This window comes from Callithrix jacchus, chromosome 12, assembly GCF_049354715.1.
Source record: "Callithrix jacchus isolate 240 chromosome 12, calJac240_pri, whole genome shotgun sequence".
NCBI lineage: Eukaryota > Metazoa > Chordata > Mammalia > Primates > Cebidae > Callithrix > Callithrix jacchus.
Window position 1 is genome coordinate 5,321,035 of NC_133513.1, and position 12,805 is coordinate 5,333,839.

The 12,805-nt window shown below is 55.0% G+C and overlaps 1 protein-coding gene and 3 non-coding genes across 7 annotated transcripts; 3 read left to right on the forward strand and 1 right to left on the reverse strand.

Annotated features, from left to right (window-relative positions):
- The first annotated feature begins 68 nt into the window (after positions 1–68).
- Positions 69–5,849, forward strand: LOC100403233 (caspase-14). 4 transcript variants are annotated; one of them, XM_078344479.1, is made up of 12 exons: positions 69–359; positions 449–589; positions 720–915; positions 1,000–1,088; positions 1,866–1,976; positions 2,115–2,282; positions 3,157–3,379; positions 3,700–3,816; positions 4,215–4,289; positions 4,819–4,922; positions 5,256–5,317; positions 5,576–5,849. In XM_078344479.1, the coding sequence occupies exons 1-11, from the start codon at positions 285–287 to the stop codon at positions 5,304–5,306; spliced, it is 1,350 nt and encodes a 449-aa protein (XP_078200605.1). In that variant the 5' UTR covers positions 69–284; the 3' UTR covers positions 5,307–5,317; positions 5,576–5,849. The 4 variants fall into 4 exon arrangements, with proteins under 4 accessions (XP_078200605.1, XP_078200606.1, XP_009007271.3 ...); XM_078344480.1 differs by lacking the exon at positions 5,256–5,317 and having other exon boundaries at positions 429–589; XM_009009023.6 differs by lacking the exon at positions 5,256–5,317.
- Positions 5,850–6,620: 771 nt separating this feature from the next.
- TRNAR-CCG (transfer RNA arginine (anticodon CCG)) lies at positions 6,621–6,693 on the forward strand. The gene has a single exon. It is a non-coding gene; the product is annotated as a tRNA-Arg (tRNA).
- Positions 6,694–10,032: 3,339 nt separating this feature from the next.
- On the forward strand, positions 10,033–10,105 carry TRNAR-CCU (transfer RNA arginine (anticodon CCU)). The gene has a single exon. It is a non-coding gene; the product is annotated as a tRNA-Arg (tRNA).
- A 2,376-nt stretch (positions 10,106–12,481) lies between these two features.
- Positions 12,482–12,554, reverse strand: TRNAK-CUU (transfer RNA lysine (anticodon CUU)). Its single transcript has one exon. It is a non-coding gene; the product is annotated as a tRNA-Lys (tRNA).
- Between the last annotated feature and the right edge of the window lie 251 nt (positions 12,555–12,805).

The window sequence follows — 12,805 nt, forward strand, 5'->3', positions numbered from 1 at the left end:
TCAGGAGCTAAGAATAGGATTGGGCACAGGTTCCTGGCTCAGGTGGGGGCACATCAATGCCAGCAAGGGAGTCACCGGCAGGAGCCAGAGAATGGAGCCATGGCTGGGGGAGCAGGGCCAGGCACCAGAGTTCCAGGGAGGGGGCAGAGTCCAGCTTAGCTCATAAGTGGAGCTGATAGCAGTCGTTAGGGGAGAGGCCAAGGGTTAGGACCCAGGGCACTAGGAGCCCAGGGCCAGGAGGCGAGCTCCGTGCTTGGTGCTTGGAGGAAGCCCCACCTGGCACCATGGCCTTCCTGGTGGCTGGGACCCTGCGGGTGGCCACGCAGATAGCAGATACTCGAGACAGCCTGGGGAGAAAGGTAGCAGGAGGCACCACCTGGCCCAGCCACTGCTGCCTCCCAGCTGAGCCCCAGCCTAGCCCAGCCCAGCTCTGGCCTTGCCTCCCCAGGGAAAATACAACGTGCAGGGTCCAAGGGCAGCCCTGATGCTCAGCAGCCCTGGGGTGGCGGACGCTGCAGTCACTGCCTTGAAGGATGTGTTCCAGGCCCTGGGATTTGAGAGCTTCGAGAGGAGGGAGGTCCCGGTCCAGGTGAGCCTTTGCCTTTCACCTCCACCCTCAGGATTAGCCCCCACCCCTTTCCCACCCTCCCCTGACCCAGGATCTCCTCCCCACCCAGAGCTCCCCAACTGACTCAGGCTGGTCTCACTCTTGTCCCTAGGGCTTCCTTGAGGAGCTGGCTTGGTTTCGGGAGCGGCTGGATGCCCAGGGGCACCTTTTGGGGTGTGCCCTAGTGGCCTTGGTGGCCCCCAGAGGGCAGCTGTGGCACCCACAACAGCTGGTCCGGGAGCTGAGCAGCTGTGGGGTCCTTCAGGGCTGCCCCAAAGTCTTTCTGCTGCTCCCAAGTGGCCCTGGTGGTGAGTGGGCTGGGCAGGGACACAGAGGCTGGGCAGGGGAGCCTCAGGCCTCATTCCAGGCCAACACAGTACTTCTCCACCCAGCCACCCTGGAGCCTGGAGCCTTCCTCGATGGCCTGAGAGAGCTCTGTAGCCGCTCTCCTCACTGGTCCCTGGTACAGCTGCTGACGGAGGTGGGGAAGCCGGCTGGGCCTGCTGTCTCCCCTGGTTCTGCGGTGCCGCCAGAGCCAGTTACAGTTAAATTCATTCACATGTGTCCTCCCTCCCATTCATTCTACAAACCTTTATTGTCTATGCACATGGTGTCAGTCCCCCACCCCCAACTAGGGACCCCCACAACCCACTCAGGATACCCCAACACTCCAGCCTCCTCCCAACCCCATGCCTTGACCCAAGCAGTTTCCTGTGCCTGCCACACCCTCCTGCTGTCCCAGCTAGCCCACACAGTCCTCCCCAGGCCGTCAGCGACCCCCTTCCTTGCATCCACCTTGCACTTCAGGCCAGGCAGTAACTATCTGCCATGTTAGATCGCAGGACCCTGGAGACTGGGACTGGGAATGATTCAAGTCTGGTCTCTAGGGGTGAAGGTCTCACTGGGCAGTTGGGTGGCCCCTGGGCAGCCTTGGAGGTGAAGGGGTGTGGGCCCCAGCTGTCCTCTGTGGATCACCCAGAAAGGCAGTGCACAACCCATGTGCCTTCCTAACAGGCCCTGCCCTGCTCCAGGGTGCATCCCCACGTCTGTGCACACTGATCCCGGGGCAGGGGTTAATGGTGTGGCCACTGTCCCCTTGAGGCCATCCATGCCCAGGGAAGTCCATGGCCTTGAGTCTGAACTGGAGCCTGGGTCTTGCTTGAGCCCATCCTGCCTGTCTGTCCTTTGCTGGCAGGTGACCCTGAAGAAACTATAGAAGCCACGAGTCTGGCTAAGTCTTTTCTTGGCCCCATCCCAGCTCTTCCACAGGGTGGCTGAAGAGTCCACTGGGGGCACCTGCTGCCCTGTTCTTCAGAGCTCCTTGCGGGGGGCACTGTGCCTGGGAGGCATGGAGCCCTGGAGGCCCGAGGTGAGGGGTACAGGGCAGGGGTCCAATCACATGGCCACAGTCTCTAGTGGGACAGAGGCTCAGGGAGACCCAGGTTGGGGAGGCTAGGAGTTGGAGTCCTCTCAGGCCGCTTTGGATATGTCTTAACCCTCTCTGCAGCCGGCCCCCGGTCCCAGCACTCAGTATGACCTGTCCAAGACCAGGGCTGCCCTCCTCCTGGCTGTGATCCGAGGCCGGCCTGGGGCCCAGCACGATGTGGAGGCACTGGGGGGCCTGTGCCGGGCCCTGGGCTTTGAGACCACCGTGAGGACAAACCCTACAGCCCAGGTGAGGGGAAGCCGAGAATACCACTGGTGCTCTGAAGGAAGACCACCCCTCCCTAGGAACCTGGGGCCTCTCTCCTGAGCCTCTCTCCGTCACTGGCAGGAAGTGACCACAGGTCTAGCCTCTGCCTTCCCTGCTGCCTGCATCAGGCCGTCACTTCCCTGCCTCTGGAAGCCTGGTCTCCAGGGTCCCCGAGGCCTCCCTCGTTGGCTTGTTCTCTGCCCTCCCCACCCGCCCAGCTCAAAGCTTAGCTCCAAGTCTTGGTTTCCCTCCCAGCAGCCCACTGCCCTCTCCTCACACCTCTCGACTTCCTGGTGCAGCTTCCCCACCAGGGCAGGAGGAGAACTGGCTCTAGGAAGCTGGGCCTATGTCAGCTCTTGGAGGAGAGAGTCAGAAAAGGGCTTCTGGCCGGGCACAGCAGCTCAGGCCTGTAATCCCAACACTTTGGGAGGCTGAGGTGGGCGGATAACTTGAGGTTAGGAGTTTGAGACCAGCCTGACCAACATGGTGAAACCCTGTCTCTACTAAAATGACAAAATCAGCTGGGTGTGGTGGCAGGTGCCTGTAATCCCAGCTACTTGGGAGGCTGAGGCAGGAGAATCGCTTGAACCCAGGATGCAGAGGTTGCAGTGAGCTGAGATTGCACCACTGCACTCCAGCCTGGCCAGCCTGGGCAACAAAACTGGAGACATTCAGAATGTCTCAAAAAAAAAAAAAAAGAAAAAAAGAGGGCCCTCCCTGGGCCTGTGAGTGTGTGAGTGGCAGGTGGTGGGAGGCCAGGTGGGCAGGGGCTGGGAAACCTCAGCCCCGCAGAGGGCAGCTAGGGGCTGGGGAGGTGGTGGCTTTTGCCCAGGCCTCAACATTGCTTCCATCCCAGGCTTTCCAGGAGGAGCTAGCCCAGTTCCGGGAGCAGCTGGACACCTGCAGGGGCCCTGTGAGCTGTGCCCTTGTGGCCCTGATGGCCCATGGGGGACCTCAGGGTCAGCTGCTGGGGGCCGACGGGCAAGAGGTGCAGCCCCAGGCACTGATGCAGGAGCTGAGCCGCTGTCAGATGCTGCGGGGGCATCCCAAGATCTTCCTGCTGCAGGCCTGCCGTGGGGGTGAGCGGCCCGCCTCCTCCTGGCCTCACTTTCCTCGGCCAGCCTCAGCCCCCAGGACTCACTGTCCACCTCCTCCAGGGAGTCTGGGTACCAGTCCTTCCCTGCCCCCTGTCCTGTCCACTCCTAGAGGTCAAGTCCACAACCTTGAACGCTTAACCCTCAACACTTGTCATTCAGTGCTCTGAATGTCTCCAGTCTGGCAAGCCTGCCCTGGAGCTCTGGGGCTGGGTTCTCATCTTGATCCGATGTTCACATGAGACCCCTGAGCACCCCCAGGTATCCCCAGAGTGAGACCATCTGCTTCTCCCCGCCCTCTTCAGGAAACAGGGATGCTGGTGTGGGGCCCGCAGCTCTCCCCTGGTACCGGCGCTGGCTGTGGGCACCTCCATCTGTCCCCTCTCATGCAGATGTCCTGCAGATCTACGCCGAGGCCCGAGGTGGGTTCTGCCTTCCCTACAGGGCCTGGGCTTGGGCAGGGCTGGTGGTGGGGACTGCCCAGAGGGCATCTCCCAGACTCTCAGCTGGGGTATGGCTGCCACCTGCATCCTGTTTGCCAAGACAACAGGAAGAAAAAAAATCTTCCTAAACTGCAAGGGCCTTTGGGAAGTGGGAGCTTTTTCCCCTATTGGAGCTTGGCAAGAACCCTGGAATTGGCAAGGTCAAATAGCTTTTCTGAGGTCACAGCTGGTAAGTCGCTGGGCCAAGCTTTGAACTTCTGTCTTTCCTGCCCTGCATTCTTTCCACCTCCCTGGGCTGCCCTTGAGCCACAGACGGGGAGCCCCTGGGGCTGATGGAGTTCCAGGATGCTGATCACTGGAGCTGATTCCTCTTGCAGACAGCTCCAGCAGGGGTCCCCCTTCAGGGAGCTCCCACCAGGCAGACATCCTGACGGTCTATGCAGCCGCTGAGGGTAAGGAGATGGGTCATCGGGAAGCCCGTGGTTACACAGGCCCCAGCTTCCTGGCCTAAGATGTGGAGTAGCCTTAGGGGCAGCTAAGGGCTTAGGGTTGGGGCACAGAGATGGCAGCCCGGCTGTGGGCAAGCCGTGTTCCCCGCATGGGTTATGACGTGTAGTAACAGCAGTGATGGTGAGCGCTGTGAGGCGCTGCTATGCCCACCACTGTGTGTGCAGGCTTCCTCAAGGCTGTGAGTTCCACAAGGCCAGGGCAGATCTGCCTGCCCCGAGGCCCTGCTCAGTGCCTGGCACATAGTAGGTGTGCAGTAAATAGTAGTGAATGTCTTCATAGGCTCATCCTGCAAATATCTAGCAACGACTTGTTCCAGATGCAAGAAGTCCCTGTTCGCTCCCCTGTTCTCTTGCCTAATCCCCAAGTCCTGCCTGCTTGTACCCCGCTTCCACCAATAATAGGACCCCTGGGATTGGAAGGCAGAAGGTTGGGGCCCTGGTCTGATGCTCTGGCCCTGGTTCCCCGACCTAGGCTATGTGGCCTATCGGGATGAGAGGGGCTCAGACTTTATCCAGACCCTGGTGGAGGTCCTCAGAGCCAACCCCGGGAGAGACCTTCTGGAGCTGCTGACTGAGGTATGTTGGGGGGGCTCCAGGGTGACAAGGGGTGAGGGGCTGGGTTTGCCCTTCTCCCCAGCCCTCGTGTTCTGATTACTTCTGGTAAACTCCACTGGTGTAGGAGGGATCCTCTGCCCTTAACAGTACAAAATAACCAAACCCAGGATGCCCGACTCTGCATAGATGCCATCGACTGTAGTTCTTAGTCCCACGTACCACAGTAGGGGGAGGAGGATGCTGCACGCCATGTGGGGCCACCTGGGCTTGTGCTCAGAGCAGGGTGAACCTGCAGGGCCTATGGGAAGCTGGCTTTGTAGTGGCAAGAGAGTGAGATGTCCCTGGTTCCCACAGGCAGATGTGGTTGGTTGGTTTGGATATTTCCAAGGCCTGACAGAGGGCTGAAGTCCATCAGGGTGAGGACCAGGTGGGGTACAGCTGGTCTGGCTGAGAGGGGAACTAGGGTGTGGGAGCCTGTCCTGCTGGGTGGGGACATGTCTGGCCAGAGTGGAGGAATTCACTGTTAGTTCGCTGGAGTCCTGCGAGCCTCAAAGACGTCCAGGCAGCCCTTGAAATTTTAGAGCTTACAATGCACCAAGTCAGGGGCCCTCCCTTGGGGCAGGCTAAGCCCAGAAGAGCTGGAGCCCCAGGTGCAGGCTGGTTGTGGTCCTCAGGTCAACAGGCGGGTGTGTGAGCAGGATGTGCTGGGCCCCGACTGCGATGAACCCCGAAAGGCCTGCCTGGAGATCTGCAGCTCGCTCCGGCACCGGCTCTGCCTCTAGGCCTGACAGAGCCGCGGCCACCGGGGGCTGCTGAGACCACCACTGTTGCCTCCATCCACCACCCACCCCGCGGTTTCCTCATCTGAGAGCGAGGCGTGGCAGTGTGGGGATGGGCGTGCAATAAACGTGTGCCGTGAACAGTTCCTGTTCTCAAGGAAGTGTGAAATAAGTGAGATGTGTGTAAAGCGTCTTCACGGCATATGGACGCAGTTGCGTCCCTGGGAACCTAGCTGGGGCCAGTGCCCAGGTTCTGGGACTTAGGAATCCAACAAGTGCTGGGCTGGGCGGGGCCGGGCATGGGTGGGCGGGGCAGGGCGGGGCCGGGCATGGGTGGGCGGGGCCGGGCTGTGATAGGCGGGGCATGGTGGGCGGGGCCGGGCTGGGCTGGTGGTTTGGTTACGGGAGTTTCCGAGGGGAGAGCAGTCCCGGGAAGAGGCCGCGTATCCGTCTCCCAGCCATGTCCCTGTGCACACGCGCCCCACCTCCACCCCGCGCTGGGCGACGGAAACGCAGGAGACACGGCCTCCGCTTTCCAGGCGGCCAGAATAAAGTCTGGGGCCAAAAGCCTCCGAAACACACCTTTGCAGGTTCACCGGTGACGGAGCAAGCACGGGGGCTGGGGAAGCAGCTTGCAGCCCTTGACCCAAAGCGGCGGGAGGCACATGGGGGCAAGAGCTCCCAAACGGCGTCTCGGAGGGGCCTGTTGCTGGACGGGTGGGATCTGGCAGCCTCGCCAGGGCGAGAACTCGCAGTCCAGGCCCGCGGGGACAGTTTCCGCCGAGCAGCCTCAGCGACCGGCCGCGGTAGCGCAGCTCGCGGCCCCGCCCACCGGGAGCTCGAGGGGCGGGGCCTCCTTCGCTCTAGTCATGCGCACTGAGGCGGACAACATAGACCCTGGAAAAGCTTTATGAAAAAAATGCGCGAGTGATAGCCGTGGGGCCGCGTGGCCTAATGGATAAGGCGTCTGATTCCGGATCAGAAGATTGAGGGTTCGAGTCCCTTCGTGGTCGCTGCTGGGTTGTCTTTTTCTTGTTGCATTAAACAAATTTCTTCTCCTTGTACTGCACCCTGGACACTCGAACTGAGTGAGCCAGCCGAATCCTCGGATGTCACCTACCCTTGCAATCGCGCAGCTCAGGACCTAGGGCTAGAATTGCAGCAAGGGCGACCCCAAGACCGCTGGCGGGTCCCTGGCGGACTGCGGAGTTTGAAGCCAGAGACCGCGAGTACTGAGAGCCACTAGGGAATTGACTTCACAAATTAAGGTTCAGGCGATGGAAACCGTGACAGATGCGGGGTTGGGATTGCTTGCGATGAGGAGTTGCCCCAAAGGGATCAAAGGACGTGTAGTTTTTATTTTTTGTTTTTGTTTTTAGACAGAATTTTGCTCTTGTTGCCCAAGCTGGAGTGCAATGGCGCGATCTCGGCTTACCGCAAGCTCTGCCTCCCAGCTTTAAGCGATTCTCCTGCCTCGGCCTCCGGAGTAGCTGGGTTAGAGGCATGCACACCCCGGCTCATTTTGTATTTTTAGTAGCGATAGGGTTTCTCCATGCTGGTCAGAACATGGTCTCGAACTCCCGACCTCAGGTAATCTGCCTGCCTCGGCCTTCCAAAGTGCTGGGATTACAGGCGTGAGCCACCGTGCCCAGCGACACGTCTAGCCTAATTGATTATTGCCGTAGTTATCTCATGAACGATGGAGGACGAACGCGGAAATGAAGACAAAGACAAAAGGTTCTGTCTGAAAGAAGGGGTCGGGGGCTCTTTGCCTCCAGTGAGCAAACGCCCTGAGCTTTTACAGCCCTTCGTATTTATGAAGTAAAGAGAATAGGGAGGAGGGGGTGATTGTCTTACAGCTACAGGTACTGCTCTCCTTGTTCAACAGGATCCAGATGATCAGGCAGATAACCTCAAGGAGCACAGGACCTGGGACGTGACTGCCCTCAACATTCCTTCTGGCGACAGACGCGGTTCGTCAGTTTGCGGGCATCCTGCTTCTTGAGGACAATTTGGGTTTGCGCTTACAGGCTCCAGAGGTATACTGAGTTGGTCACGCCCCACATTATATCTGGGGTCTCCAGCAGATTATTGTGGTGAAAAGTTTGTAACCTCTATTAACTGATCATAGGATAACACAGTAAAAAAGAAAAAAAATATATAAATAGTGGTGGTGATTGCACAATATTGTGAATGTGATTAATGCCATTGAATCGCACACTAGAAAATGGTTAAAATGGCAAACCTTTTTTGTATATATTTATATATAAAACTGTGCATATGTATGTATGTGCATGTATATATACACATACATATATACGTAGGTGTATACATATATATACATACACGTTTATACACACACACACACACATATTATATACACCATTTTAAAATACAAAAAAAGAACACCTAGGCCGGTCGCGGTGGCTCACGGTTGTTAATTCCAGCACTTTGAGAGGTTGAGGGCGTGTGGATCGCCCGAGGTCAGGAGTTCAAGGCAAACCTGGCCAATATGGTGAAACCCCGTTTCTACTAAAAATACAAAAATTAGCTGGGCATGGTGGTGCACGCCTGTAGTCCCAGCTACTCAGGAGGCTGAGGCAGGAGAACTGCCTGAACCCAGGAGGCGGAGGTTGCAGTGAGCCGAGATCACGCCATTGCACTCCAGCCTGGGTAACAACAGCGAAACTCTGTCTCAAAAAATAAATAAAATAAAATAAAATGACTACTGTAAAAGTGTATTTAAAAAAAAATTTTTTTTTTTTTGAGACGGAGTCTTGCTCTGTCGCCAGTCCCAGCTTTCAAAATACAGGTGGAGTGCGGTGGCTCACGCCTGTAATCCGAGCACTTTGGGAGACTGAGGCGGGAGGATCACGAGGTCAGAAGATTGAGACCATCCTTGCAAACATGGTGAAAGCCCGTCTCTACCAAAATACAAAAAATTAGCGGGGCGTGGTGGCGCGCGCCTGTAATTCCAGCTACTCGGGAGGCTGAGGTAGGGGAATCGCTTGAACCCGGGAGGCGGAGGTCGCAGTGAGCTGCCATTGCACTCCAGCCTGGCCAACAGAGAGAGACTCTGTCTCAAAATAAAATAAAATAAAATAAAATTTTCAATACAAAGAATATGTCCAGGATTAACATTTCACCGAGTACAAAATGTCTACCAAAAAAAAAAAAAAAAGTCTACCAGCGGAACCTGAGTTTAGTCCGCGTGCCAAGCAGCGCCGCGTGGGGTGTCCTTCCACGGGGTGAAGGTTGCGAAAAGTCACAGCTGCAGGCATGTCCTCCGATCGGCGGACGCTGGTGACTCGGGTCATGCAGGGTGTCACTTTCTACTTTAGCATTTTTTTGATGCTCCAGTGGTTTACGAAGTCTCGAACTCCTGGCCTCGGGCGTTTACTAGCTATTGAGCAAAAGCGTTTACTAGGTATTATGTGTGTGTGCTTAATTAGAATACAGATTATTTTTAAAAAGGAAAATAACACACATGTTGGGGCAGGAGAGTAAACACGCAACGTGACGATACTGAGATTAACATCGAGCCAGCTGGGGATGTAGAGGGCGGATTTTGGAGAGTCTTTTTTTTTTTTTTTTTTTTTGAGACGGAGTTTCGCTCTTGTTACCCAGGCTGGAGTACAATGGTGCGATCTCGGCTCACCGCAACCTCCGCCTCCTGGGTTCAGGCAATTCTCCTGCCTCAGCCTCCTGAGTAGCTGGGACTACAGGCATGTGCCACCGTGCCCAGCTAATTTTTTGTATCTTTAGTAGAGACGGGGTTTCACCTTGTTGACCAGGATGGTCTCGATCTCTTGACCTCGTGACCCACCCGCCTCGGCCTCCCAAAGTGCTGGGATTACAGGCTTGAGCCACCGCGCCCGGCCTTCCATTGTCTAAGAGACAAAGCGGAGAGGAGGACGAAGACCAATACTTCCCCCAGCGGCGGGCTCGGGATGAGGAGTCAGTTGCGAAGCAGGCATCGCGTGCCCCTTCCCATCGCTCCATCGCAAACGCCTCTTTCGCTACTAATTACCCCTGGACTTGGGTTCTCTCCTGAATGGAGACTAGGGCTCCCCAAGGGACTTGATCCAGACACTTCTCACCCCCTAAGCAAAGATCATACCCCTAGACCAAAGGGCCGAACCAAAAGCTAACGTTGGTGTCTTTCAGCTCCCTCTGCACGCGCGCGGTCTCTCTGGGGTCCTGAGAATGCTCAGGAGCAGACAAAATCTGAACCCGAGCTTGGATTCCCGTGGAGAGGCGGGAGGGAGCCAGGATGGGGCCGGTAGGCTCTGCGGGAACCACAGCGGGGTGATGGAGACTGGTCTAAGACAAGCACCGTAACATTGCCGTCTGCCCCGGTGGCCTAATGGATAAGGCATTGGCCTCCTAAGCCAGGGATTGTGGGTTCGAGTCCCACCCGGGGTAATAGGGGCTGAATTTTAGGTTCTTCACCGGGGAGAAAGAGGAAAAACGACGTTGCTGTTGCCCGGTGGAGGTGCGGAGCTTGTGGGAGGGTTCCCCGACAAGCTCTACATTAGAAATCTTGTATTTGGTTTCAAATAAGAGTGAAGGTATTTTCAGAGTACAGAAAAAAGTACTTGAATCTTCAACAGGATTTTAAGAATCATCCGATTTGATAAAGAGGAATGATTGTCTTTCAGGTTTGATAATTCTATTACGGTTACGTATATTCTTAAAATCCTTATTTTCTCAATTATTTATGAATTAAATTACAGGGACAACTGGTTGGTTTTAAAATCATAAGCTGGATGGAAGTATAGATGACACTACTTATCCATGAGTAGATAATGGTATGATGGGGGACATAAGGGGACATTGTACTATTTTCTCTGTTTTAATACATGTTTGAAATAGTCCACAGTATTCTTTTTTTTTTTTAATTTTCTTTTTATTGGGACGGTGTTTTGCTCTTGTTGCCCAGGCTGGAGTGCAGTGGCACAATCTTGGCTCACCGCAACCTCCACCTCCTGGGTTCCAGCAATTCTCCTGCCTCAGCCTCCTGGGTAGCTGAGACTACAGGCATGTACCACCATGCCTGGCTAATTTTGTGTTTTTAGTAGAGATGGGGTTTCATCATGTAGGCCAGGCTGGTCTTGAACTCCTGACCTCAGGTGATCTGCCTGCCTCAGCCTCCCAAAGTGCTGGGATTACAGGTGTGAGCCACCATGCCTGGCTAGTATTCTTTTTTTAATTCATGAAATATATAATGCCATCTTCAAGGTAAAAACTTCCCAAACTACAAGACATGGTGTAAAGTAAAATCAGAAGCCACCTTGATGGGAACCACCGCTGGAATTTGGTCAGATATATGTATAAGAACATAGTTGGATGTTGCCTTTAAAACCCATGATTGGGACTCTTCTGTTTTTCCAGCTCTGACCTGGCTTCTCCAACTTCCCCAAACATCCTGAGCCCCATCAACCCCACTGAAATCAGGGACCTCACCTCAGTGGTATCACCTTCCACCATCATATGTCACCTGCAGAGAATGGTCACCATAGACCTACTTAAGGAAGCTGATGCTTCTGTGATGGATTTATTTGGGAGGACTTGTGAAAGGGGGTGAACTGGCTGGGTGCAGTGGCTCATGCCTGTAATCCCAGCAATTTGGGAGACTGAGGCAGGCAGATCACGAGGTCAGGAGTTGGAGACCAGCCTGGCCAATATGGTGAAACCCCGTCTCTACTAAAAACACAAAAATTAGCCGGGCATGGTGGCGCGTGCCTGTCATCCCAGATACTTGGGAGGCTGACGCAAAATAATTGCTTGAACCCAGGAGGCAGAGGTTGCAGTGAGCCGAGATCGTGCCACTGCATTCCAGACTGGGTGACAGAACGAGACTCCGTCTCAAGAAAAAAGAAGAAAAGAAAAAGGGAGTGTTCTCACTGCGCACACCATGCATGATAGGTGCACTCCAACATTGCTTGGTGTCTTTAGATTCCTTTCTCTACAGTTTGTCTGAGACATTCTTGCATCCCAGTCTCATTAAATACAGGCTACCACTGAGTTCAATTTTCAGCCAATCAACCAAGAAACCTGGTAGGGCCACAGTCAGCTGCGTGAGATAATATATCAACTATAGGTTCTTTGGGATGTGCACCCAGATGGATAATTTCACCAGATACAAAATCATATCCCAGCCTCCCTATGATGGCTTAAGGTAGCAAAACTTGCTTTGTTTTCTCCAAGTATGTATGCTGTTTTCTCCAAGGTCAGTTTGTAGTTCAAGATTCTCAATTTTGAGTTCAACCTGAGTCACTACTTCCTATTCAGTGCCGTATCTTCTTTCACACCAAAGATTTCCTAAGGCTGTGAATTCCATTTACATTGCCATTCTGCAACATGCCTAATTAAATGACATGTTTGATTTTTTTTTTTTTTTTTTTTTTTTTGAGACAGAGTCTCGCTCTGTGGCCAGGCGCCAGGCTGGAGTGCAGTGGCGTGATCTCGGCTCACACTCACTGCAACCTCCGCCCCCCCAGTTCAAGCAATTCTCCTGCCTCAGTCTCCGGAGTAACTGGGCAGTCATGCCCCAGCAGGCCTAGCTCAATTTTCTATTTTTTTAAGAGCTGAGGTCTTACTATGTTGCCCAGGCTGGTCTCAAACTCCTGGAGTCACAGTGTGGGGATTACAGGTACCAGCCATCCGCTCGGCCTATTTTTTGTGAAACAAAACCACAGAGGTGCGATGAATCCAGCCGGTTGGTGGAGAGCCCCAGCGCCGATTACCCCTCACACTTTTCACCTTTTCTTGAGCATCTAATTGTTCTAACAAAACCTACGCCCAACGTGGGGCTCGAACCCACGACCCTGAGATTAAGAGTCTCATGCTCTACCGACTGAGCTAGCCGGGCGGCCGTGGCAGAAGCGTCTCTCGGAGGTCTATTGGAGCGTTCCAGAAGTTCCGTGTACCGTATAAAACCGGTGAGACTGAGTTCTGAACCCAAGACACGCTGCATCCTGAGCGCCAGAGCACTGACTGCCAGGCCCATCTAGTCTGCCGTCCCTCGCGGGGGTGTCCCCTATGGGCCGTGTCTCGCGGGGGTGTGCGGCCCCTGCAGCTCCCGGGAGCGGCAACGTCGGGGACAAGGGCTGAAGGACGCTA